This window comes from Nipponia nippon, unplaced genomic scaffold, assembly GCF_047370975.1.
Source record: "Nipponia nippon isolate SJK-2023a ecotype South Korea unplaced genomic scaffold, ASM4737097v1 scaffold_13, whole genome shotgun sequence".
Classification (NCBI taxonomy): domain Eukaryota; kingdom Metazoa; phylum Chordata; class Aves; order Pelecaniformes; family Threskiornithidae; genus Nipponia; species Nipponia nippon.
Genome location: NW_028262324.1, coordinates 7,102,947 through 7,130,130, shown reverse-complemented (window position 1 = coordinate 7,130,130; position 27,184 = coordinate 7,102,947). Strand labels below are relative to the sequence as shown.

Below are 27,184 nucleotides of genomic sequence, written 5' to 3'. Positions count from 1 at the left end.
TATTTTTGTTCTCATAGTTTGGTTTTGCAACAACTACTTTAGAAATTTCATTTTTTCAAATGTTTGGTTAGAATCTCAGTTTAAAAAAGGGTGATTGGTTTTGGTTTGGGGTTTGAGGTGTTTGGTTTGTTTTGGGTTTTTTTCCCGGATGCATGTGGTTTGTGTTTATCAGTGTCCACTCTGTGTTTAAACGGATTACATTTTCAGGTTTTGGTTTGATCCCTGTGTTTTTAAAGGACATTTGACATCGTCTTTTTGTGGACAACTCTTCACAGAATTTTCAGCAATTACATGGATTATTGTAGAAAATACTGACTGCATTTCATTTTACAGTGCTGGTTTGATCTCATTATATAGGATTCTTTGTAGCTAGGAGCAATGATAGAAGTTGCAAATGCTCTCTTTTTTCCCATCACTACTTCTGTTATCAGTGAGATTTGTGGTGATAGTTGCCACATTTAGGCAGAGTTATTTTTCAGCAAACACCCTGATATTTGATAAAACATACAGTATATTTGTATTAAACAAGACCTGTAAAGGAAAAACTTTCTTGGTAAGTTGTTGCAGATGATGTGGAACATTGTTAGTTAGGTTTAGCCTCATATCGCTGCCTTCAGTGCTAATTTTGTTCTATGGAATACCAGTTCAGTCCTAAAGGCTCTGCTTTCCTGTTGGCAGATACTAATTTATTTTTAATGAGGTTTTTTGTTTGCATCTAAATTTTTGTTGATGGATGGATGCAACTTGATTATTAAATGTAGGAATGGGATGTTTTGTCCATGGTTTGGCCAGTCTGATAATCTTAAAAAAAACCTAAATGAATCCCACGTGTTTTCTGGATTTTTTAATAATCGGTATTTATCATAGCCTCGTACTTGCATGCAACTGTTTTCACGTACATGTGAATTATTCACAATATTCAGAAAGATGCTTCTAGAAATAATGAAGTGGATATAATATAATGTAGACTGTCATCTTTTCATTATTGGTGCTCAAAGACAACGGTAACCAGCTGGGAGAACATGTTTTAGTCCACATTTCCTTTGATTAAGGTCAAAGAGTGATTTGGTAGATTTTTGGATATATACTGATAATGTTCTCATTCTGTATGCAGAATCAAGAAGGGGACCAGAACTTTTCTAAACAGGATCATGGGGAACTGGTTGCCGTGCTTTCTGGTAGCTAACAGTTTGTTTATATCCAGGGTGCTAATTAGCAGCATTCCCCCAGCACATTCTGTCTTTATGCAACAATGGGGCATAGAGTAAAATGAACCAGAACTAAAGAAGAAGGGAAAAAAAAAAAAAAATGAAGTGTTGTGTATTGTACGTGTGCTAGGATTAGAAATTGTTTATTAACAAATAGAATCCTCTTCTGGTACATGTTCTTTCAAAATGGAAAAAATTTCTGAAGTGCAGAATGTTTGAATGTTGTGGATTTCCATACATATGTTTCTACTGGTGCTAACTGCTCTATTTGAAGAATGACAATATGGGTTTTTTTGAACCAAAATCCAGCCTATGGGATCCCTGTGGGCCACAGCATTTTCTTTCATGGCCTTGCCACCTTCTGTCTGCCACTATGTGCCCAGATGCCCGGCCCTGCGTCCCCCTGCCACATCTGTGTGTGTGGAGGCATTGTTATGTGACTTTGGAGAGTGACATGATGAGAGTAGTTCAAAGAAAATAATCCTGTATTTGCTTGTTTACACTCTGTATTCAGTCTTTCTTTTCAGCTAGCAGAATCTGTGTTTTCACTTCATCCCGGGGACAAGGTTTATAGCATGGATGTAAACTGGAGAAGTGTCAGTCTAGGAGCTGTGTGGCAGTTCTCTTCCCCACTACTGTGAAATTTAAGAAAGCTCTTTCCAAACAAGCTATTCTTGTGCATTAATTTCACCTATGAGCCTAAACAGCAGTATTGATAGTCTGCTAAATTGTAAACAGCAATGGTTTCCCAAAGGCCTTTGTCAAACAGATGCTGTAATGATGCAGTAAAAACATTCACCAGAGAATACAGATACCCAGCAGCTCAAACAACAGTTCTACAGTTCTCGCCTTCATACTCATATACTTTAAACTAAGTAATCTGAACTAGGTAACGAACGTATATTTACATGCTACAAGATACATATTGCAAAACGTTGTGCCTCATGAAACTGTAGAAAATTACTTTCCAATGCTGAGAGCAGAGGGCTGCTTCCTTTCCAGGCCTTCTGGCTTGGCTCGTGGGAAGGCTTGCCGCTTTGTGGGAAGGGCCGCAGACAGTTGTGTCACCGCTCAGTTTGCTTCTCAGATTTTTCTGTGACAGCTCATACAAGAAATAGAGCAATCCGTTTGCCCCGTGATATGCAGATCACAAAATAAGTGTTCAGGAAAAAATTGAATGCATATGCAGATTTTGTCTAATTCAAGGAAATGGAAAACCCCAAGCTGAAGATTTTGGCATTCCTTGGTTTGTCTCAACAGTATTTGCTGTAGTGCTAGATTTGAAAGGCTTTATGGAGTCTAGGTACAGGGAGGATGAAGTAGTCTTTCTATCAGAGTTCTCTTGCAAAAAAATATATTTTGCCTCGATAGAAACTTCACATGAAGAGCTGACAATATTAAATACATGTGTTTATCTGCTTTTAGGGAATCGTTAAAAAGACTGTATTGGTACTAGGGAGAGGCACAAGAATGTGAGAGGAAAGTGTCATGGATGGAGGACTTCTAGTAAGGGAACTGTAGTTAATGTGTGAGGGCTTTTTCTGAGTGACTTACCTCCCTTGGAAGTAAACTTTTCTTTCTTGCTTCACATCTTAAGTAGCAGTATACTGAAAGATTCAAGTTAAAAAATAACATTAAAATGTGAAAACTCTAAGGCAAACAAACAGTCAGACACTGTAGCAGTGTTGAGAGAGAAAGAGATTGTCTCTTACTGCCTGAATGGTGAATGCTTTGAACTGTCTTGCCAAAATATAAAACTCACTGGCCAAAGATTTTTTTGAAAGAGCAATGAGAATTTCTTAGTGGTGGTTTATGTTGGAGAGCAAGCTTGTTAGATGAAGTGCTTGGGGCAAATTTTGAAGCTTCTGTTTAGACTGAAAAGAGTTGAAAGAGCTTTGTCTAAAACAGAGCAACTTATGAATACAAATGAAACTTATAATACCTTTTTACACAGAAGCGTATTTTGTTTGAGCCACATTTTTGAGGTTTTGTACAGTAAGAAGAGAAAATTTAAACTATCCGTATTAAGTCACATGCTGAAATGTGCAGGACAGGACCTTCCATCAGCAGGAAGAGAAATGATTTTGCTTCCAGATAATGGAGTTTGGTGATGCATGTTCTGTAGCAGAAGCCCTGAAGATCAGGAGTTTTCTGCTGCCTCCTGCTTCCTATTCTTCAGGAAGAATTGTGTGTTATGGAAATTGCCAGTTGAAAATTTGCACTTTTGAATAGGATGTTCTCACCTATTGTTGTGTTTAATTCTCAAACAGACTACTAAAATTAAAAGAACAAGCAAGACTGTTTCTACTCACTCTTTTTGTATTTGATGGGATCTTGTAGATTGTAAGTTAGTGCGTGTGGTCTGTAGATTTTGGTGGGGCCCAAAGCGATTAAACGTTTTGGAACTTCTGTTCTAACTGACTTGCTGATTCTTGCGTGACTGAGAATGGGGTGGTTTAATTATGATTTTCTGGGGGGTTTATATGTGTAAAATTTTGTTTAAAATACAAAATCCTTTAAGGAAGGAGGATCACACTCCAGTGATTTTCCTGGATTGATATGGGTAAAGTCATACCTAAATTATATTTTAAGAAGGTTTTTTGTGCAGATTTTTTTTCCCAGTTTGACTGGTTCAGTTTCTGCAAACCAAGCCCATGTTATATATCACCTTGCTATTGAATTTATCTTTCTAATTCAATTAAGAAGTGAGACCCAACAATTGTTTTGTGTGATGGTGACAAAAAGTGAAAGCTTGATACTGGATTTGCTGCAACGGCGGTAACAAGGAACGTTCAATTCACATTTTAAAAAACAACATGGAGTGGATAAATGCTGTATGACTAATATCATAATGAGGCCCATTAGCAATGGTTTTCAGAGGTATTCTCAACAAGCTCAGTGTGAACATGCTGTGTGGCTTCCCCCCCGCCTAAAAAAGCATCTCCAGCAATATTTAGCCACCAGATAAGTCCTGGATTATACATGAAACTGAGTACAGGCCTTTGAGTTTAGTTTGTAAGTTTCTGTAAATAAATAGGGACCAGATGGTCTTTCTTTAGGTTAAAGTTCATTTGAAAGATATTATCTTTCCAAGAAACTCGTGTGGGAAAATGAGCAGTACAGTTCCAGGAACCTGGGAATAAATTTGTAATAAGAAATTTTCATGTTCTATTGTTGGGTCATTTGTTGATTCATTTGATTTTTTTGGAAACATGCTTAATCTGTAAGTCATTTTTCCTGTAAAAACTGAGTGATATTTTGGGTGCATATTAAAGCTTACATCTAAATTGCTCCTAGACATTTATTCATAATTTGTGATCTAATGAAGTGAGTTTATAAGTAACAGGACGTATTTTATTAGTTCGCATCAGAGTTCATGCAAAATAATTGGGAGTTTATTTGGATTTATTGAAATGAAACTTTCATCTGCATTCTTGCCAAAATATTTCTAAAAGAGGACGAACAGTTTGAAATTACTTCTTACAATGCAGGTTTCTCCTAGTCTCTTTCCATCAGTAGCACCTGACTAAAGACCTTTGGAGACAGGGTGCAGAGGTTTAATCCCATGGAAGAGTTGTCATATTGTATGAAAGACCACCACCTATATCCTCTCTTGTTTCTTCATATTCCCCCAATCTTTTTGGTTGCACAAGTGAAAGGATTAATTTAGGAGTCCTAAAGAGGAAAGAGCAACTCTTGCCTGGAAAAGGGCTGGATCTTTGTTCTTTTTTTATTACTATTCCCTAGTTTTGGCTGTGTTGTGTGTTGAAAGCCACTTCCTTACTGTAGACCAGGGAGTGCTGCATTTGGTCTGCCAAGGGTTTGGGAAATGAGATGCTTGTCATGGTTGCTGCTAGATGTTATCTCCAATTGCTGCAGACTGTTGCAAGGTTCAGGGAAGTTTTGTGTCCCTCAGGTACACTCGGATTGAAAGATGGCTTTTCACTCTGTTTTCCTTTTTTCCCTGGCCTCAACTTTCCCATGCCTCCTTGCCCTAAACTCCTACAGAGACTCAGAAACAGGGACTTAAAGGTAAGCATGCAGTGCAGGACCCCTTCTACTGTTACTGGCACACACACCCTTTTCATTAGGAGCAAAGCCTGAGTAGTGCAAGAGTGATATTGCCATGCTACACAATGAAACTAGAGATGCAGCTGGCCATGAAAAAAACCCAAACCAATAAAAAAAACAGTGAAATGGACTGTGTCTGAAACTGGTTGTCACTTGCTTGTCTACAAGCTCTGAAATTTTGGTATGAACTTCATTATTCAAAATAATGTTTCATAAGGCATACAGTAGGCATGACTTTAATTAACTTGTGCTCTTCATATTTTATCTTTGTTCAGTCATTGCTTCCATTTTATTGTTTTCATACCAGTTAGTCCTTTTTTTTGGCTGCAGACATGAGGCATATGTATTTTTCCAGTTAAATAAGTTACTTAAAGGATTATGAACTTCCCCCTTGTCTTCAGTAAGTTATAGATTTAGACATGTCATTTTCTTTGAGAATTAACCCATTAGCAGTTGTTGCTCTTTATCTTACTGTGATAAATAAGGACTGTTTATTTCCCTGGCAGACTGGCAGCACAGTATTGTGCTTAGCCTCATGCTGTAATGCACAGAGTGAAGTCTATGGCTAAAAATGTGAATGGTTTCTGTCATTATTTTGAATGCTTGTTTAGATGTTAGTTAAGCTCAAACATTCAGCTTCATGTTGAAGTAGTTCTCTTCCTGAAAACGCCAGTGATCTTCAATCATGACTTCTGCCTGGTGCAGTACTTTAAGCCTGTAGCGTCTCTCTAGGCAGTCCATAACAAGTGGATATGTTGCAGGCTCAAATTTGTTGGCAAACAAATGAGGTGACTCAATAATCCACTGCAAATCCCCTAGTCCGTAGACACAAATGTCTCTGATGTAATGACCTGCAAAGACAAATTGAAGGTATCTGAAAGCAGCAGAAAGCTGAACAGAATTGTTTAAAAAAACCAGTTTCACTCTATAGTGTTACTAAAAAAAATTACCTTTTGATTTCACATAGAGCATCATTGAAATATATCTGGAGGATAATGCTAGATTTTAAACATAAAGGCGAGGGTTTGGTTTTCTGTTTTACACAAATGGATACATGTTGCCTCCAGCTGCTTCATGGACATGTTGCTCTGCTTAATATTGCGTCTTGTAGTTGGGCATGCTGAAGTTCTGATCTGCTACTTCTATTTGGATACCCGTTTAATCATGCAGTACTTTACTGCGCTGAGTTTATACAGTTACGTATTTTAAATTTTTTTTTGCATCCTTTCCATATGGTCTGCGCTATTCTCCTTTTTTACTGTTGTTCAAATTGAAGAGATTTTACCCAATGTTCATGGAAGTATCTGACAAACCCTTGTCAAGCAAACCCCCTACTCTTCACAGAAAACGGATCGGTCAAGTTAATGCATTGGTAATTGGAGGCTGAAAGAACGGTTGTCAGTATATGGATACTGTGACGGTCTTTGCAAGAATAGATCAGAAGCTGTTTAGATTGGATACAGTGGAGTAATTTAGTAGGATGCCTTGCTGTTTTATTTGATACTTCCAAAATAAAATATGTATGACCACTGTGGCACATTTAATAGCTAGTTTAAAGCACAATACGTAATTTGCAAGGAATGCTAGTCAGTGAATCAAATTCGAGTTCATGATCAAACTTCACATTACCTTTGCAGCCTTTGTGTATGGTTCCTTCTTGATCTTTCCATTTAATGGCTCGTATGTTTCCTTCCCAGTTTGCATTGGGTGTAGCCCCTGGAGCATCTTTAAAAACATACGGTTCTGATAAGATTTCTTTCTACTTATTACAGGGAAAATTTTCACTGCTGAAGACTTTAAATGTAGCCACATTAAGTATTTATTTACAGATATTTACATCATAAGAACAGACATAGTTCTCAGTTTTATTGCCTGTTTTATTCCTTGAGAGCATGAGCTTTTATGCAGCAAAAAAATTGACTTTTTCTTAGTCAACATTTTTCTAGCCTTGTAGCTGGTCTGCACCATAAGTAGTACTTTTCTGGAATCAAGCTTTGTTTCTCAGCCATCAGGAGAAGCGATTGTTTGAAAGGAGAGCATCAAGGCTGAAGAAATGGCCATATTTATGCAACGTAACTCAATTAAGTTGTTAATGTTGTTGAGCTCTGCATTGGAGCTCGCTAGCTCTCCGTGCCAGAGACCTTACAATGCTGTTGGTCCAGGGGTTATTCATAGTAGAAATAACATACATCTTACCATTTAAACGATTCAGTGTGACCCAGTAGTGTTCATCCGGACTGTACGTGTCTCTTGACCATTCAAGCAAATCTTTTGCACGTGCATCAGTCAATATAAACTCTACAAATTCTTTAGTGAGTATGTAATAAGCACTACCAAAATATATTGTCAAATTATATGGAGGTTTAGCTTTTATATTCTTTGTTGGATACACGTATGACGTTCCAGAATGTACATATTCTCTGTAACTAACCTGTGTCCTGTGTTTCATATGAAGTGGTTGGACTACCCCGGGAGTCATATTTTTACCATTCCATTTACTTTTGATGTATTGTATAATGTCTTTGTTTGTCTTAATGGGATAATCTTGACCACATAGATTAATAACGTAATTCCACTGAATTTTGGAATGAACTAGATCTCTCATGCAATTAATATCAGCCTGTAATCTTGAAAATCCTGCATAAACAACACTTTCTCTTTTTGAGGAAATAAAAATATTTTCAAAGCAATTAACGATGTTTTGTACAGCAGCTTTATAATCTTTTGGTGACTTTTCATCAACATGTATGCAGTAAATATTCTGAGGCATATAAATAGCTCTTAGCAGCTTTACAAACATTTCCAGCTCCTTGTGAATTGTGATAATGTATGCCAATGAGAAATTTCCTTCTTCATCTGACAGTGGTCTTGTGATAAAATGCAGAGTCTTCAAAATCATGGAGCAGTTGCACGAAGTCTGAATGCAGCTGAGTGCTTTAGGTTGATAGGTATTCTGACAAAAGTTTCCAATTTTAAAGGCAGCAGTTTTCCCCATAAAAAGAGCTGAACAAAGTTCATCCGGGTAAAAACCACACTCTGCTATATTTGCATTTAATTTTTGTTCATTTGGCTCTTCAGAAAGTGTATCCTTTAGGTAGATAAAAGTGTAGATGAACATACAGACAGCAATGCACACTAAAAATCCTGATTTTGTTGCATCAAGTGGGTTCATCTTCTATTTTCCAGATACTGTCTTCTCATCATAGTTTAATTAAGCATTCAGATTATCTGAAAGGAAAAGTGAGACAAAGAGAGGGAGAGAACCTTTCTGACTTTTTTTTTTTTAATAGATGACATGTTAGTCGTGCATTTATAAATGTTGAGATTACTTTCTTTCCAGTTACTAGGAGGGACCGTGTGTGTGCCCACATGCATGCTCATGCTGCAGTGTACTCAGCCACTGGAAACGGTACTTGCAGAGACATGAAGCAGTCTTTCTAGGACAAGTAAAATTATCCAAAGAACCCAAAATGACTTTTTACACTCTTATTACTTGAACAAGGCAGGGCCTAGCCCATCGGATAGAAGTTTCGTCTACTTTGAGGCAACGTGTGTGCCGGTAGGTGAGGCCAGTGCTGTAGCTTGGTCAAGGTCTAGCTTTGGAGTAGGGAAGATGTGTGACCACTGTGTGCTAAGGGAGAGCTGCTGCTGAGATTTCCTTACGGCCTGGGAAACCTTAAGTTCTGCTGGAGGACCAGAATTCAGTAAATTAAATCAGCAGAAAATTTATTAAATAAACAAAAGGAAGAAACAAAATCGTAATCCACAAAATGCAGTTTTTTATCCTTATAAAGTCAGCAAATGTTTCGAACTCTTTGAGAGAGATTTTTTTTTTTTTCTCTGACATCTTTGTATTAGTGCTTTGGAAAACGGAACATGCGGGCAACACTCACTTCTTATTTTTAGCCTATGTGCATATCCTGAGATAAGTACACTACTGCCAATATTAGCATTCAGAGGTAACTGTGTAATTGACATCAGCATTGGCATAGGAGTTTTTCCATTGTGCTTTTTTTCTTATGTATACCTTGTTGAAAAGTCAGAAGAATGAGAGTGCAGCAGTCCAGAATCCCACAGCAATTACATGACATATTTATCCTTGAAGCATTTGGTATAGAACTTCCTAGAGAAAATTCCAGGGTTGGGGGAAGGGTCCATCTACTGCCATTAAGCTTAATAATTAAATTAAGAAAGATTTTATTTTAAAGAGAATTAATTTTCTCTTATTTTATTCAATTAATTTGTTTTTAATAGAATTTGTATTTCACCTGTAAATATTGCATGCTTACCAGCTGTCAACATTACAATGTATTTGTTACTACATAGGAACAGAGAACAAGTGTATTTTTATAAAGGTAGTTTCTTTATAGAAATCCTATTGTGGTTAGAAGGCTCTATGTTTTCATTAGAAAGAAGTGGAAAATACTTTTTTAATGAAAACTCGGTATACATCTGTCTTAGAAGTTTGAAAACAAAGAGGGCGTTGTAGTTAAAGTAGAAATGAGGCATGGAATTTAAAAAGTATTAAAAATACAGAATTTGAACCAAGAGAATGGATACTCTGTAAAACCACAATTTTAAAATCTTATTAGGCTGTTGGGAAAGAATGTATTTATCTTACTGTCCTTACTGGTATGCACTGGTTTTCATGCTGGAAGAATGCCTCTTTTCCACTTAGTATTCCAGAAAGTGGAGTTGTATGTTAGGTGGCGCGTTGATCCATTTTGCTTCTATGATCTGTCAGCAGTGCTCTTCAGTCTGCATTGGATGCATAGGCCAAAGAAAAACATTAGGAAATCAGGTCCCAGAAGAATATTTTTTTCTTCACAGCTCCTAAGGGATACATTTACTGGGTAAACAAGCATGACGTGAGCCTTTCATCCACTGGAACGAAAAACTTCAGCAAACCAAATCCATGTCAACCTTTCAATATTGTGTGGAAAGGAGGAGAAAAGGAATGCCACTGAAAGGTGAAAGCCAGGATTTTGACAGTAAAAATGAAGTACACCAGCGCTGTAGCCTGCTACCAGCTGACTACCAGAGCCGAGAATGGATTTGCATCAGGGCCATTTTGTACCCAATAGCAGAAGTTAGGGAGAGGGAGTGTCTGTTAGGGAAGCACTGATTTTTGTGGACCTGGAGTCAGAAAAAGTGTTTTATTCTGAGTGAATAAGTACAGGAGGAGCATCGAGGTTGCTCTGAATTAGTGAATGTGATGTGGTCTCTATGGTACCTCACAGGGAAGGTTCACTCTGGACCTAAGAATTACACTGAAGACACTGGGCAGTTATAGAAATATTTGGGGACTTTATACATGCGTACAGTACAGAACATTTGTACGGAATGAGCGCGCTTATCAGGTTTTGGTTTGGTTTGTTTGGTTTTTTTTCATTAAATACATCTTTGTGGACAGGTTGCAAAAGACAGTTCCCTAGGGAGCCAACCTATAATCCCTTTCATACACTTAAATTTTCATTACCCTTCGAATAATAGCTTCCAGGGACATTTCAGGTTGTTAAGTGTTTACTATGGATTTTTCCTATTGAACTGCATGGCATCTAGAAACTATATTTTGTGTGGCAGCATAAAAGTACACAAACACCCCATTATCAGGTAAGAAGAAACAATTCCTTCTCCAGTGTTAACATGTTTCTGGGGAATGACTAAATCATGAAGCCATGCCTACAAGAAGAGAATTTGACATCTTTCAGCCTCAGGGTATATTATAGAATGAAAGCATTGGCTTTCTGTCAGTGTTTTACCAGATTTAGAGCTAGAATTGCAGCTGTTAGTCCCGTTACGTATGAAATTTGCCACTTAGAAGAATCCTTTAGCCCCTATGCTGTTGTCTGCTGTCAAGGACTATGGTACCGTATTTCCTCCTGCCCTTGAAGAGCAAGATATCGTACTGTTGAGAAGATCCACTGTCCAGGTGTAACCCAGTCCATGCCTATCTTGCCTTTTAATTTTATTATGCAGGAGTACCATTATAGGTATTCATTGTTATCAGGACGTCTCTGTGAAGCTTAACCTTTTTTATGTTATGGATAGGTTTTCTAAATCTGGAGGATGAAGTTGTCTTAATTTTTAAAAGTGGTGAGGGTAGTGTTTGACATTCTTCAAAAAACAACCTGTTTGTAGGTTTTGTGGCTGCTTTTATGGATATTACTTAACAGAAAATTGTTGTTGTAAGCCTAAGCTCCTCCATCTCAATTAAAAAGGTGAACTCTAGAGAAAAGTGCAATTATGCTTATGCCTCCAGATAAGCCTGTGAAATATCATCTCAATTCATCAGGACCCCATTAGCTATATACTTTGCTGTGCGTTTCATGGTAACAAATCGTTGTACAGTTCACTGTTTCTTCCTACCATAGGATTTTGAACCTCTAAATATTCTATTTTGTCTGTATTCTTTGTATTTGCTTAACAGAAATGTTTGGATAAAATTTAGTTCATATGACTTCATAATTCAGTGAAGCAAATGACTTAGGAATACTTCATCTTTTAATAAAATGGTTAAAAGGCATTAACTCCTTATTTCCAAATCTTTTTATATCTGTTTTTGTCTGAAAGGTGTTTATGCAGGCATAACTATAGAGATTTTATAAGCAAGTGAATACTCAGTCCTCTAAAAACTTGATGTTAAAATTCAGCGCTTTTAACTGTTTTTTACTTTGCTTTTTCCTTAAGCCTGGATAAGTATGCGGAGTCCGCTTCTGTGTTGTGGCACGCATCAAGTAAAAGAAAAAAATTTGTTCATCAAACCCAATTAATGCCGCCTTAGAATTTTTAAATCGTTCTTACTTAAAAATATTGCATTGGTATTTGCTTATAAATATTAAACAGATTTATGGAGGTTTACCTGTTCATCTGCTATTTTTTTTCTGTTTTCCTGTTTATTTGTTTTTTTTTTTCCTTTGTAGTGTATTTGACCTCATAACAATTTAAAACAAATACTATGAAAGCTATTTAAGCCATTAAGTTATAGGGCTGTAGAAAAATTAAGTTGCTTGCAACAGAGCATAACAGGTGTTCATAAGTATTGCGATTTTTATGGTACAAACCACACTAGGAGTAGTGACCTCCACCCTACCGTACATCTATGACAAAGTAAAAAAAATATATATTCTTACCCTTATTGCAGATTTCAGTATTTTTTAAAGTGAAATGGTCTTTCGGAAGTGAAAGTACTTGGCACTTTACAGAAATTAAAACATACTGTGTTTTAATGAAGGAAAAGCAAAAACCTGAAGTCCTACAATCTAATTTAATCGGTCTTACCTTGTACAAAATAAGCCAGGAGACGGCAGCATAATAAAACTGAATAGAGAGTCCCATTGTCCTTCAGCAGCATTCAGACAGCGTTCTTCATTCTGGTGCTTGTGCAGAGATCTCGTGTAAGTGAAAGGGGTTAAACATTAACGTGAATGTTTTCATTTAAGACTTGGTCTGGTTTCCCGCAATGCTTAGCATATTTATTCTGCAGTAACGCTTCAGCTTCAGAAATGTCCTCTGCTTCACAATAATGAGAGAAAACTTGAGCTCCTCCAAATTTCTGTTGCTGCTCTTTCTGAGACAGCCTTTAAAGGACTGAAATCAGACTTTCAAATATGTAGAGTACATTGCTGATGATTATAAATAGTATTAGTTTACCTCAGAGGCTTTAACCTCTGCACTGCTAACGGAGCATGCTAGATGATGAGAACTGGAAAGGAAACGAGCCCTCTTCCCCCTCCCCCTCTTCTTAACTGTTTACCTGCTGAAACTTTCCGATTTGCAGCAAGTAAGTAGAGCAAAGAATTGCTTCTGGTCGTTTCTAATAGCTGGAAGCTTAAAAGATAATAAATGAAATATCTCCTTCCGAAACGAAGTTCTTGGGGTTTTTAATAAGTGAAAAGTTAACAGTTTAAATTTACTGGAATTAGGAAGCTTTGAGGTTCTAGAAACGAGTAAGGAGGCTGGTGTATTTTGGACACCAGATAAAAATAGCATGTTGGTCAGAAATAACAGAGGAAAAAAACTCGAAGTAAATCAAGGCACGGCTGCAGGTATGGCAGGTACAAAATTATCATTGACTCTAATGGAAGCTCTGTAAACAGAGGCTTCTGCTCGGACAGTATTTTTGTAGTAGGCGCTACAACTTCTGCGTGAAAGTTCACGTTCTGTGAATTAGTGTGTAGGAGTCTTTCTACTCTTCCCAAGTTAATCATTTACTCTTTGTCCCATTGTATGTCTGAGTGCGGTGGCAGTGTCAAAAATTGTGTTCATCAAATCTTACACTAAACTTCTAATGAATAAACCTTTGGCAGAGTCTTCCTCTTAAAACATGTTTTTAGTTAACTGTTACAAGAGACAATAATACATGAGCTTGTGTGGCTGGTAAATGAACGGTGATATGGTCCTGGGTTGAATAGGATGTCTGTTCAATCTTCTTTCTAAATACTACCCTGTTTAAAGAGGGACAGTCAGGTTGTGGTCCTACATGTTCCGTAATCTGGTGGGAATTGTTCTGGAAGAGTGTTTATGTCTTTATGCATTTCCTAGTGATGGTCGTATTTAGGAGGACTGCAGGAGTTAACTTGCTGTTTATAATTTGGAAAAGAGGTTTCACGTTTCTCAGAAGACATTAAACTGTTAACATTGATGTAAACATTTAGATATGAAAATATATTTGCTTGTTGTTTATTTGTATTATATTAAGACTGGAGTAGTCATGGATGGAACTAGATCTTAGATGCTGTACAAAAAAAACATCAGTGTCAAAAGTAGTTTACAGCAAGAAATATGGTACAACCGTTGTCTTATGTAGCTGAAACTTAAGAAGAAACTGTAAACTTCAGAATTCAGGAAAAAGCTCTTGTATTTTATTCTCTAAGAAAGATAAGAAGCTATCCTACTATATTAAAATGACTTGAAATGTAAAAGGTCTTCATTATTTGAAAAAATAATTTCACCATTTCTTTTACTAGTTTAAGTTTAAAGGATTATATTTATGCCTACGCTAATATGTCTTTTATAGCTTATAATACCTTTATTGTTCTAATGATTTTAAGTCTTCAGGTTGGTTTTGGGTTTGGTTTTTTGTAAACTCGATGTGTGTGTGTATGTATGTATGTATATAGACATGGGATATGTAGGGTACATAAATTTATGAGTATCGGACTTTGAAGACTGATCATACCTGCACACCCTTTAAATAATTCCTTGATGCAAGCATGTTAAGCCATTTAGATATAAACAGTTTTGAACACACTTTTATAATTGGACCCCGAAAGGGCTTTTAGACAAAAATCAAGCTGCTGGTCCAGCATCTCCATCAATTAACATCCCACTCTTCTTCAATTACAGATTGAATCTTGCATTCAGATCTGCAAGCTGCTGTTCTAATGCTTTTGTCTGTTTCAGAATAGTTTTCAAGTTCAATCTCATTTAGGAATGTCTTCTATTCAAGGTGCTGCAAAAACATCAAGGATCTACAGCAAGTACCTGCATATGTATTTAAAGTCCCAATATAAACAAGGTACAGGAAGGGAGACCCTGTGATAATCGTAAAACAAAAATCTGCCCCAGAAGACCGTAATCTGAAGGAACAATCTTTCTGAATTTGCAAAACTGAAACTTCTTTCTGCTTTTTATCTCAGCTTTTCAAAACGTTGAGATAAAAATCTTTCCTTTTTTGCACGAAGGGATAGTGAGCTTTTTAAAAAATCAGAATTAAAGCTTTGCATCCAACAGTACTGACCATTAAAAAATGTTTGATGCACATGTATGGTGCAACAACAAATCGTACCTACTGGAGTTGGTGAAGCCTGGGAAGGTGGAGTTGGTTCTATGCCTATAACTTGCAGTACTTAAAGTATGTTTAGAAGGGTTTGGTCTCTGTCATATAATCTGGCTGTTGTCATGGTAAAAAAAAATACCGGTTTCAGTGAATGGAAAGAGGACGCTGTCTTTATTTCCCTGTTTCTTGTAAATACTTTTCATTTTAGAACAGTTCCACCTGTGTTTTCCAGATGGGAACCTGGATTTGCTTGCTTTTTCAAAATACAACATTTATTGAAATTAGAGTCCTATGACATAAACTTTTACTTGGGGGAAATTTCCACTTACATATGCTTAACAGAACATGTTTTAAAAAGTTATTGCAGAAATTACTTTTTAAATCACTAGCCTGTAGGAGGGTGCCAGTCATTCATGCTGTATTCAGAACACACCCCACTAGAAATGAACGTGTCGGACTTCTTTAGAAGCAAGATAGCTGCCAGTTGCTCCTGCCTCAGTATGAAGACTGATTGTCTGTCTGGATTTTTCTAGACTTCTCACTTGCAAGTGTCTGAGATCATACCGAGCTGGCATTTCTAACACTAGCTCATTGAGTAGCAATGGAAAAATTTGGGCTATTCACCCATTTCTTGTGTGTGACGGCTTATTCTGCTGGACTTATTTAATATGCATCTCTATAACCCTTGCTTCTCCTTCATAATCTCTCTGACCACTTGCTTTCGGATCCATTTTTTAAACTGTGTTCATCACTTGAGCAGACTGTAGTCAAAGTACTGTCCATATGTCCTTTCATTTATTTAATTCCTACTGCAAATTCATGAGTAACCTTTCTAAACCTTTGTTTAGAAAACAGAAGAGTAATGATAAAGGCAGGATTATAAACTAATCTTGCAGATTAACAGAAAGCTCCTGGATTTAACAAAATAACAAAAAAAAAAAAAAAAAAAAAGGAAATTGAGATCTTAGAAAAGAAAACATCACAGTTAATGTGCTGGCTTCACTAGATGGTTGAAAAAGTGCGCAGTGAAACATCTGTGTCTTCAACCAGAAAACAAATGCGGAATTACATGAAACACATTACATGCGTTGTCCAGATTAATTTATAAAGGTACTTTGAAACTTGGTAGCCTTTAATAAATCAGATGAAGGACAATGACAAGGCAAGGCAAGGCTGAGTTAATGACTAATGCTGCTTTTATGACCCCTTTTTGTCCCCATAGTCATTTAAAAAATAATAATAGTAATAATAATTAATAAGAAAACAAAAAACCCAAACAAAGCAAGTTTTCCTGTCTAGCTGTTGAGGAGAAAAATTCCCTGGTGCTGTCTGTTCTACATGTAGAGGAATAACATCTTGGTGGTGTTCCTAGTCAGTGTAAAGGAACTGCTCCTATCAGTTGTTGTTTCTTGTATTACTAAGTTGAAAGACAAATTCTAGAGCAGAGTGGCATAATGCTTAGATCTTAATCAAATTCATTCATAACTAAAAAAACCAGAAACTACCTTAGTGGTTTGGGTTTTTTTTAGCTATGGGGTTCAGAAAATTGAGTAGATTCTAGTCAGGACTACTTTGTTTAATCTAGTCACTGTACATTTTATGCTAGTAAAACAAGGAACCTATAAATAGAAAATACACAAAACTTTTTTTTTTTTTAAGAAAAAACAGAATTAGTTAAGAGTGTTGTTTATAAGGGACTGATAGTGAAATAAATATGCAATTTCCATATCCCTGTTACATGGAATAGGGCTTTGAAGAAGAACAAAGTATTTTCATACTTCTGAAATTCTTTTATAATTTGCTGTGCAGATTGATATGCAAGCCACTTTTAAATGTGATTGTCAAAAGTTCACAATTCACTACTAAGATGAGTATTTATTCTCCTTTTCGTGAAGAGGGATGCTGTCCATCAGTATTATTTTGCTCAGTGGTAAAAACAACTGAGATCTGCCCTTTGACATTTGGGGTGAGAAGCTGTATTAGACTGTATTAAAAGAGAAAGAACTATTGGAAAAGACGCAGCAGCAAGGGGAAGGATTGGAGAGCTCCTTGGAGAGCTTAAACACAGTGTTAATTCTAACAAAGGTTCAACAACATAAAGATCTTGAAAAAAATACTAGTTTTGTCTTTTTTTTTTTTCTTGAAGTGTGGTGTTCCCTTTCAAGAGGAAGATGTGATTATCCTTAACGGTAATAAAGAAGACGTGGAAGTATTGAAGAAAAGAATGGAGGATAGAAGACTTAAAAGTAAATTAGAAAAGGTAATCCTTTTGTACATTGTTTAAAACAAAATTGAAAGAGTTCTTGTCCGTAATGCAATCTGCTCTTAGATTGCATAGCTTTTTCTGCTAATCTTCATGCAGACTAGAGAATTTACTCAGTAAGCTGTGTTGTACTTCAGTGCTACTTTTAACAGTAATGAGATTGCATGCATATTTTGCTAATAGCATATTGAAGTTGTATGTACTGAAAGTGTCTTTTGACTAACAGGCAGTGTAAAGTGCTCTGAATTTAATGCTATGGGTAAAATGGACAGTGTGCCAGCTATACTTCAGGTTTTTCTTGAAACAAAGACTTTGTATTAGTTAATTCTAGTAACGAGCAAAATCATCTCTGTATTTCGTATGGTAGTTCCTGTTTTATTGTGATGGTACGTTATTAGGTTTTTGATCGCCAAGCATCCTCTACTGGCCACAGTCAGAAACACAGTACTGGAATACGTAGATTCCTGGTCTGACTCTGTAAGACTACTGTTTGGAAATTTGTCATGTTCTGTGTTTTTTATAGTCCTGAGTGATTACTGGCAGTGCTGATTCCCACCATACTGCTGAGGCCTTTGCATTTCTTTTTTTTTCTATTTTTTTCTTTTCTTTTTTTTTTTTTTTAATCTGACCAGGCAAAATGCCGTGAAAATAAAGTCATTGCAGCTCTGCTGTATACTCTATGTTTACTGCTACTCTGTGAAATGACAGTTCTGCACATGGGAGTTTTTGCAGTATTGCTATTTTTTTCTGAACTGGCATTACTGTTCTGGAGGATGACAAAGCAAGCAAAAACTTCAGTGTTGACTCAGTCCAGAGTGCAGACAGATTAAGTCGAATCTCAAAAGCATGAATCATCGTTGTCTGACACTTGCAGCAACTGAGACTTCAGATGGAGGTTGAGCATCTCATCCCTATTGCTGCGCTTGATGTTGGCTGCCTGTAGGATTAGATGGCATACAAATGTTTTCCTAGATTGTTTTGAAACAAATACTAGTTTACTTACCAGCGAGCATATGATTCCTTCTCGTCGTAGGGTCTTTATTCATCTGCACCAATACAGCATCATTGGGCCTGGGTAATAAAAGAAAAGGGTGGTTACCTATAGAAATCCCACTGTTCTGTTTCCTCTCTGTTCATAGCCTCTGCACTTAGTGTCCTATAGCTTCTGGCATAAGAGCAATACTGTAAATCTTATGCTATCTCTTCAGATTTTTTTTTTCCAGTACCTTGTAATTAAATGTTTGAAAGAATTTTAAAGATAATTTGATGATAGAACATTGCAGATCTCAGTAGATGAGTAATCAGCCCCCACAATAGTGGTCGTTTGCACTCAGTTTTCATTAGGAAGGTGGCCCTAACAAAGCACCTATAGCTTTGGTTCAAATAATTTGGACTAGTCTGAAAGCTGGTGCTGTCCCCAACTTCTGCGCAGTAAAGAAGTACCTAAATGTGCTGAGCACTTCTGTCTCTTACGGTGTCAGCACAGTCACTTGTGGTGGCAGACGAAAGGAAATCACGCTTTGGTCTTTGGGCTCTATATGCCTTAGGTGAATATGCAAATATTTTGTGTTTGTGTAGTGGAGACTGATATTACAGGCAGGTACAGTATTTGCAAATCTTTCAGCAGGCATCTTGCATTTCATCCTCAAGTTCTGATGTTTTTTTGCAATACTGCCTTGCCTTGCTGCACCAGCTGGTCTTTTTGCAGCTAGAACCAGTCGTCTCTGCTGTCGCTGGCACCATTTGCTCTAATCTGAGATCTGTGAGCTCCAGTCCCAGCATCAGAAGACAGTGTCTAGTTTGGGGTCCGTTGGCACTGCTCTTCAAACCTCTTCCTCCGTTCCTTCTTTCAGCTAGGGGAGCAGTCCAAGTGGACCTCCTGTACTTGGAGCAGGAAGCACAAACTCCTTTTCTTTATACCCATGAGACAAAACATAAGGAAGATGCAGCTAGCACTAGTATAAAAAATTATTCAAGCTCAACTACGTTGTATGTGCCCATGATGAAATATGTATAATATGTATTCATTATATATAATATATATGCATACATGTATTCACAAACATCTCATAATTCAGATGCCAGATACTGGGAGGTAACTGTTCTTTGTAAATCCACCCATAATAACAAAGGTGGAAGCACCCTGAAAAGAGGTTTTTCATGTACACCGAAGGACACCAGGAGAGCCAAGGTTGCTTTTAGAGTAGTAACCCTCTGCCACCACCTTCTGGCTAAGGTTTGCAGCAACATGTGCTATGGCATTTTTTTCCTCAAGTGTTAATCATATGCTTGACAGCATGGGTTCTCCTAATTTTTATAATACATTTAAATATATTTATTTTCTTTGATTTTGTGTAGCTTTCTTGAAATATGTACACCATTCTGAATGTATACAGAGTCATCGTTTGTGATAATAACGCCAATGACTGTTCTAATACATCTTTCGTTTTCAGCTTGGCATTTATATAATCAAAGCCAGTAATGGGATTCTTGTTGCTGTTGTTTGGGTTTTTGTGTTTTTTAATCTGGACAAACATAAATTAACTTGGAAAATCTGGTCCACAGATGCTTTTAAAAAATTTAGATTAACTATTTGCATCTTTTCTTCCCAAGCAATCCTGCAACAAAGGGCCCAGTTATTGAAAGTTACCCAGGAGGGATTTTTTATTAACTAAATAAAATTAAGTGGATATGAGATGCAAGATTATTCTGAAATTTTTATTGGAAAATGTCTTTATTGATTACAGTTAACTGTGTCCTGTTTAATGTTGTGCAATTTACTGTCCTGCCACCTGGGTTCAGAGTATCAGCTTACCTTAATGATGATAACACGCACACCCCCTGCAAAGTACGCAAACCAAAATACCGTGTCCAAACAGTTTGGTTTTGGCCTGTGTGATTTTCTCTAAGGTGCCTTCAAGGTTGCCAATGTTGTTATTTTTTCCATATAGAAATGATAGCAAAAGTATGGAACAATATTGTGAAAGGAAGAGTTCCACTGTGTAAGACATAAAAAGGTACTAAATGGAATTGTGTGTCTATCAAATACAAGTTGGGAATTGTATATCCTTTCAGTATATTACCAGATTTCCGCTTGTGTTGTTTCAGAAATCAAAGAAATGTAAGTCAGCAGAATCAGCTTCTCGGCAAGATACCACTGAAGGTAATGGCACAGCTACAAATTATGTGTAGCCTTCTGAGTCATGAAGCAGATTCATGGTTTCATTTTTTTTCTTGCGTAGATTCTCCAGGTCCATCAAAGACTAAGAATGGAAAGGATTGTATCAGTTCCAGTTCTGGGGAAAAGAGGCAGATTATCTTCACCAAAAGTTCAGGTTGATGTTTATTCTTTAATCTAAATGTGAAAAATGTGAACAAATTGTTCTGCTTTAAAAAATATTGTAGGAGAGATTCTCTGGCTATTTTGTACCATAGTTTTCAGAAGCTACCCTCTCACTTCCTTTATTTTATCTATCTTAGTAATATAAGGTCAACCCCTGTCTTCAAGGGAGCCATAATGTTGTGGCTCACTTTTTGAAAGAACCCCCTCTTTTAGAAGTCTGTCCTAAAAGGCTGCCTTTCCAAGCTGGAGTAGGAAGCTGCCTCATGAACATGCACAAAGCTCCTTGTTCAATAGAAACTGTACTCAATTTAACTTTTTCTTTAAAACAGAGCTTTGTTTTATAATCTGCAAAATCTACAAAACTGACTCTGCAGAAAGTGTGCAAGGGCTTCTGTTTATCTGGTTTTCCTTATTCTGCTCAGTTTGCCTTTGTCCCATCTGCTATCCGTCATCCTATACTTTGAGTATAGAGAGTCCATAGAGTAGGGACTGACTTCTTGATATACTTTCACAAAATACCTAAAACAACAGGGTCTCTGCTCACACTTGTGACTGGCAAGTGCTGTAGTGATGCAGATAACTAATAAAATAAACACTTTTCACTATATTGCATTTTTTTCACCGTGAAACAAGCCAGATTTGCTTGTTTATGTGATTCCAATATTGCTGTGCTTTACGTTGGTGGGAACCAACTTGAATGAATAAGATTAGAGATTCTTATTCACACAGTGATATCGTCGAGGGTTTGGTGTATCTGTTTTATTGACTAGGAGGCAGAGTGAGGAGAATGATGTCCCAAGCTGATGACTTGACTTTTAGTTCTCCATTTTAGCTGCTAATTTGCTGTATGTCACTGGAAGCAGTGGAACATAACTTCGGATGTACTGATGTACCTACACTAGTCATGCAGCTATGAGTAAGCTTGGCAGCCCTTTAGTCCAAAGGATGGTGCCCTCTCTTTATGTACTATAGATTATGTTATTTAATGTATCCAATTCATACTAATGTTTTCATACAGAACTATAAGAATGGGTACATTTTTAAAGTCAGTCTGAGGTTTCGGTGTGAAATATTTGATCGCGTACATTACAGCCACAGAAAAAGTCAATGTAATTTGTTTGAAGAATCTCAGAATGGTTAAATGATGAACGGTAGATAAACTAGGTGAGAAGCTGGGAGAATTTCCATCAGAAATGCCTTACCTGCCCCCTACTGTCTGTTTTTATAAAGGACAGACTTTTAAAAATATTTCATTCCAGATGACTGTAATTGCTCTTGGATGTTTAGGAACGTAGTAATTCTAATAATGTTTGGTGTATTTTTCTTTTCCAAGAGTGTAAAAGAAAAAAATATGCCTTTTGAAATGTCAGGTTATTGGTTTATGTTTCTGGCAAGAGTTATATTGACAAGCAAGAGATTAAGAGGAGAGAGGGAAAATAAAGGAAAATCCGTGGACTGAGGAATGCTAGTAGCATAGGAATTAATTTGTGAACATGGCACCCTAAGGTTTCTGGACTTGCAGCATACATATTCAGTCTTCCAAATCCAGTGTTTGGTAATTCTTTCCAGACAACTATTGGTGGCATTAAAAGCAGCATTCTCCAAATACAAAAAGGGTCTGATCTATGATGATTTAGGATTGCACATATAATTCCGATGACTACATGCAGAAATCAGTGCATTTTCAGACAGGCTCCCTACGAGCTATTTACATGCCATTGTGCCTAAGTTAAACTAAGTATGCAGAGTTTCTGTAGACTTGTATGTATTCATTTCTTTGCACAAGAGACTTGGCACATGCTTTTTAAAATATTGTCCTTCAATTTTGGAGAAGATTAAATAGTTGTTAAGAAAGGGCACGGGGCGTGTAGCAGTAGATATAATCACTGGGAGAGATGGTATGAGAAACTGAGGGATGGGCATTTTCCTATCCCAAATATAAAATGATGCAGACCATTGTTATTGGTCATAAATGACTTTGCAAAGAATAAAGGGAGGAGATAGATTCCCTGGGGACAGTATGTCACAAGTTTAGCTTTTGTCATTTGATAGCTAATTTCTAAACAATACTTCAGGGTGGTGGAATACTTTCATGTTTCTTTCTTAAGACTAGAGTTCAGAGCCATTTTTCACTTAGAGGAATAAATGTTGTCAATACTTAATTACAGTGCAAGGGGTTTACATGAGTACGAAAGAATTCCTCTCTCTCCAAGATTTCTAAATGCATTTTGAGCATAAATTCTAAAAGCTAGGACATTTTTGCTGTTAGGAACATGTCTGCTGTTGAGTACAATTGTAGGATGTTTGCAGTAGCCCTGAAAAAATGTATACGCTTCATCTCTGTACACATTATTTTTTAAATGCTTTTTTTCTGTCTTTATTTAAATACTTTTATCGGTTGTAAGCTGTTATGCATGCTTCATTTTTCTCTGTCAGATAATGGAAATTTTTCTCTGTCAGATAATGGAAATTCATCTGTACCAGGAAAAGTCAATAAGGCTTCTTCTACTACTACGAAGAGATCCATTGCAGACAGCGAGGAGAAATCTGAGGCATACAAATCTATTTTTACATCACACAGCTCAGCAAAACGTTCAAAGGAAGAGTGTTCCAATTGGATTACTCACACAGCATACTATTTCTGAAACAATGATGAGCCTGATTGTAACATTCATTACTGCTTTCCTTCCCTAAGGCTTTTTCTGTACAACTCTGATACAGAACTTTTGTTGTAATCTGATGTTATCTGGAATTATTCAGTTTGTAAGTTGTTTATAAACTGGTGAATAACTAATGAGCTTGTGTTAGTTGCAACTTCTATTGAATAAGAAATAGATCACCAGAATCCATGTTGTATCAGCAGACCTCATTCTGAAATGATGGATTATTTGCACAAAATTTTTTCTTTTCTTCTCCCAGTTGGATGCTGTCATTCTTAGTCACACCAGCTAGTGTCCTCAGAAGTAGGAGTGAGGGTAGAAGGATCTGCCCACTGTCCTCTTCTATTGATATTTGCCACAACTGTAATTATAGTTTTCAACATATTAGTACAGAAATTCAAACTTTTTGAAACTTTCTGACAGTAAAAAGAGCAATAATGCTTTTCTTTTGTACTAGCTAACTGGGCCCTCAGTAAAACTAGTGTATTTTCTTAAAGGTTCTCTAGATATTTTCAAGTAATTTACCTTTTGATGGAATATATGAAAGCATAATCGTGAAAATGTTTGTACAACATTCTTCTTGTACATATTGTTGTAGCCTGTTTTTAATAACGGAGTATTCACTTGTAAATCATTATCTATAAAGATGAGCCTGTAACAGTAAGGCTGTTTTGTTCCCCAAAACGTTTTGGGGGTTTTCTTTGTGGGTGTGTGTTTTAAAGTTGGAAGTATCAGGTCTGAGCTTTCTTTTTTTTTGTCAGAGGATTAGAATACAATGGAATGAAAGTATGAGTTTCCTTTTCTGCTGAAACAGTAAGGTTCTGTGTACATCTCTGAGGAGCAATTTGCATTTTTTAATTCAGCAGCTTACATGAAAATACGAGCATTTGCACAGAGTGAGAGAAAAACGGGTGGTGACGGAATAGGAGCAGGCAGATCTTAACTGGCTTTTTAGGGAGAAGCGACTGGGCACCAGTGTGATGTGAGTCAAACCCCTTGGTGGCTGATGGAGGGAACCCTGCAAGGCTGGAGTTAGCTTCTGAGAAGGTTTGCACTTTGCAGGCAATTGAAATCTGCTGCTTTCACAACATCTGTAGTACACATTGTTTTGTTTTCTGACATAAAATTCTTAACAGCAAACAACTATTTGATTGTTAATTGCTTGTTACAGAAAGATGCTAAGCATAGTATGTCACTCAGTTTTGCTTTTATATTTATGCCTTTTATCCCTGTGACGTTGATTTAAATAAAACTTGCTCTTGTCATATGACCATTACACTTCCACGTTCAGTTGAACAGATCTACAAGTGCTTGTTGTGTCAGTGTTAGAACAGAATAACTTTTTATGGGCTTTCCCTTGGCCCTTTTATTCTTAGCTTTATTCCAAGCACAGGAATCCTTTTAAAATGTTAATGTTCCGTAGCAATGATTTAGTGGCTGAATATTTGAATCCGATATCTGCATGAAATGACGAGAGGGAGGGATGGAAGCTTTTCACCTTCCACTCTTCCCCTTTTAAAATTAAAATATGCTTTTATAATCTTGGCACAAACTAACCAGAATAGAAATGCAGAAAGGAGGAGGCTTTTAAAACCACTGCATGATGTTACATTGTTACCTTTGTGTGTGAAAATAATTAATTATCCTCATAATTTATTTTTAAAAGTGTCCCCATTTATAATTGGCAATAGTTAATTGGAGATTCAAATGCTGTGTTTATATTTGCATAGGTGGTCTCCATGACTCAAGCATGTTGAATGAAACTGCTAGGATTTTATTATTATTTTGGTAGGTATAATTAAAAATTGGCTTGTTGTAGAATTTATATGGTGGTAAGCATTTTTGTTTTCCAAAGATGTGAATGCATATATACATCACATCAAACAGTTTGAGGTTTACTTGAGCTTCCAGGAAGCACTCAGCCACATTTTGTATGCATGTCTCGTAATCAGCTTTGTTCTCCCTGTTCTGTATTCTTTTCCTCTTCGTTATTATCCTTTATTATTTGTTAGTTACAGATAATGAAATTACTGCACTGAAAGATATACTATAGTAGGCCCTTTATTTGCAGTCTAACTCTGTTTTGACAATACATGTTAAAGTCCTATTAGTGCGTTTTTCTTCTATTTAAATCAGTTATAAATCCTAAGGGGAATTAACTTAATGCTTTTGATTTAGCTATTACTTTGCTGAAGAATATGAGAAAACATTAATATGCAGTTTTGCTTCCCTTTTCTTGATAATTCGTTAGGCAAAGTCCAGCCTGCTGACTTGGCAACAGGCTTTCCTGCTCATTGGGGCATAACAGTGACTTCTTTTTTTCAATCTGACCTGCTCATCTATTAAAGTAAGTTCATGACTGCCGTGATTTGGTTAATGTACTGATTCTTCATAAACACTTGGGTTTGTTATCTGGAATTGATAGTTCGTGCTATGCCACTTGGTTAGGATTTTGTTTGGTAGTTCACCGTCCTGACTTTGCGGATGGAGTTCTTAAAATGTTTACGGTTTATAGAAGTGTTGTCAGTGACTGATGAGTTCTTTTCCTTCCCTTTACAAAAAACAGCTGTGAAGGAATGCGATATATTGTTGGCATGTGATGCAATTCATCGCCACAATTGACTTCTGTTAATGTAAAATAGAGGAGCAAAAAACTGACACTTCTGTTGTTGGCAGGCTGGGTTAGGCAGTTGAGCCTGGAACGTTGACTTGGCAAGTTTTAATAGATTCAAGCAAATAGTTTGCTGGAGGATGTTTGCTTTGTTGTGGTTTGCTTTTTGTGGGGGAGGGCAATTTAATTTTCTTTTAATGTAGGTGAATTTGAATGTTGGTGAAAGTTGAAGACTGCAGAAGTCTTAGAATCTGAAACCTATATTTTTTGAGATGCCACATAAGTCTCCCACAGCAATGCATCCATGTGCCTCTGTTCTGGGGAGTTCGCAGAACAGTTAGTTCTGTTTCCATGATGCTCAAGCCTTGGCCTCTCTTCTGAAGAGCTTAGAAAGGATCCAATTAGTGTCAGTTGTATAATAGGGGGATTTTTTTGTGATGTGGAACCTGCCCACTGGGAACTGGACTGAAATTCAACAACTTCCTTCACATAGCCCAATAATCAAATGTTGGTCATGAAACCTGGCCAGATACGCACTAGTGAAAAGGGACCGTAAAGCTCTGTATCCTGACTTACAGACCTGTGAACCCTCTGTCTTTCTGCACACTTGCAGAGCATTCAGTCCTCTCGATGTTGGTACCTCTCAAACTGAACACCTGAGGGTGTTCACACATTCAGACTCAGCGGAGATCAGCCTGGTGTCAGTGTTCAATACTGCAGCTTAACTCCCTAGTCATACCAAATCGGATGTGATATTTCACGCTGTTGCGCAGGATATCCAAAAACTACCTTTTCCGCTCGTCCCTGACAATTCGTAACAGCGTCTGGCCTGGGGAGGCCGCCTGTAGCCTCAGACGCTGTGGTGCAGCTATGATGCCCTACTGCTGCTGATAAACCAACTTGTGCTCGCCTGTGCCCTGTGCTGATCTGCGAAGAGAACCGGCGGTGCTGGCACCGGGGCTTTTTGTCTTTGTGGAGGACAGCGAACCTTGTGCGCCTTGAACCTTGTATGCCTAACGTCCTGGAGCTGACAAAGGTGGGTTTGGAGTGGATGGCTCTTTCCTGGCTCCTGCACACCGCAGTAAAAGGTGACTTTCCCCCTTTACTCCCTAACCTCTAATACCTACATTCTTTGTGCATCTCCTGACCTTACCACATTGCCGGTACCGTCGGCTCCTTCCCATGTGTCTTTACTAGCCGTTAGGCTGGAGGTACGTGCCGATCAGCCTGCTGGCAGGTGGTGGCCG

General features: G+C 37.2%; 2 protein-coding genes across 6 annotated transcripts in view; one reads left to right on the top strand and one right to left on the bottom strand.

Moving 5' to 3' along the window:
• RTF2 (replication termination factor 2) overlaps positions 1-24,596 on the top strand; it is a 29,127-nt gene extending 4,531 nt beyond the window's left edge. The window contains exons 6-9 of one of the 2 annotated variants that reach the window (XM_087749600.1): positions 17,207-17,320; positions 20,432-20,486; positions 20,566-20,658; positions 23,127-24,596. In XM_087749600.1, coding sequence (XP_087605726.1) covers positions 17,207-17,320; positions 20,432-20,486; positions 20,566-20,658; positions 23,127-23,311 — 447 coding nt within the window. In that variant the 3' untranslated portion in view covers positions 23,312-24,596. Of the gene's footprint in view, positions 1-17,206; positions 17,321-20,431; positions 20,487-20,565; positions 20,659-23,102 lie in introns of both variants that reach the window. The other variant, XM_087749599.1, reaches the window with a different exon arrangement.
• LOC104013053 (putative beta-1,3-galactosyl-O-glycosyl-glycoprotein beta-1,6-N-acetylglucosaminyltransferase 7) lies at positions 238-16,273 on the bottom strand. 4 transcript variants are annotated; one of them, XM_087749596.1, is made up of 6 exons: positions 12,561-16,273; positions 9,901-10,037; positions 9,307-9,451; positions 7,476-8,507; positions 6,909-7,004; positions 238-6,130 (listed from the first exon to the last, which is right to left on the bottom strand). In XM_087749596.1, the coding sequence occupies exons 4-6, from the start codon at positions 8,449-8,451 to the stop codon at positions 5,904-5,906; spliced, it is 1,299 nt and encodes a 432-aa protein (XP_087605722.1). In that variant the 5' UTR covers positions 8,452-8,507; positions 9,307-9,451; positions 9,901-10,037; positions 12,561-16,273; the 3' UTR covers positions 238-5,903. The 4 variants fall into 4 exon arrangements, with proteins under 4 accessions (XP_087605722.1, XP_087605721.1, XP_009463778.1 ...); XM_087749595.1 differs by having other exon boundaries at positions 9,910-10,037; XM_009465503.2 differs by lacking the exon at positions 9,307-9,451 and having other exon boundaries at positions 9,910-10,037.
• Positions 24,597-27,184: the final 2,588 nt, after the last annotated feature.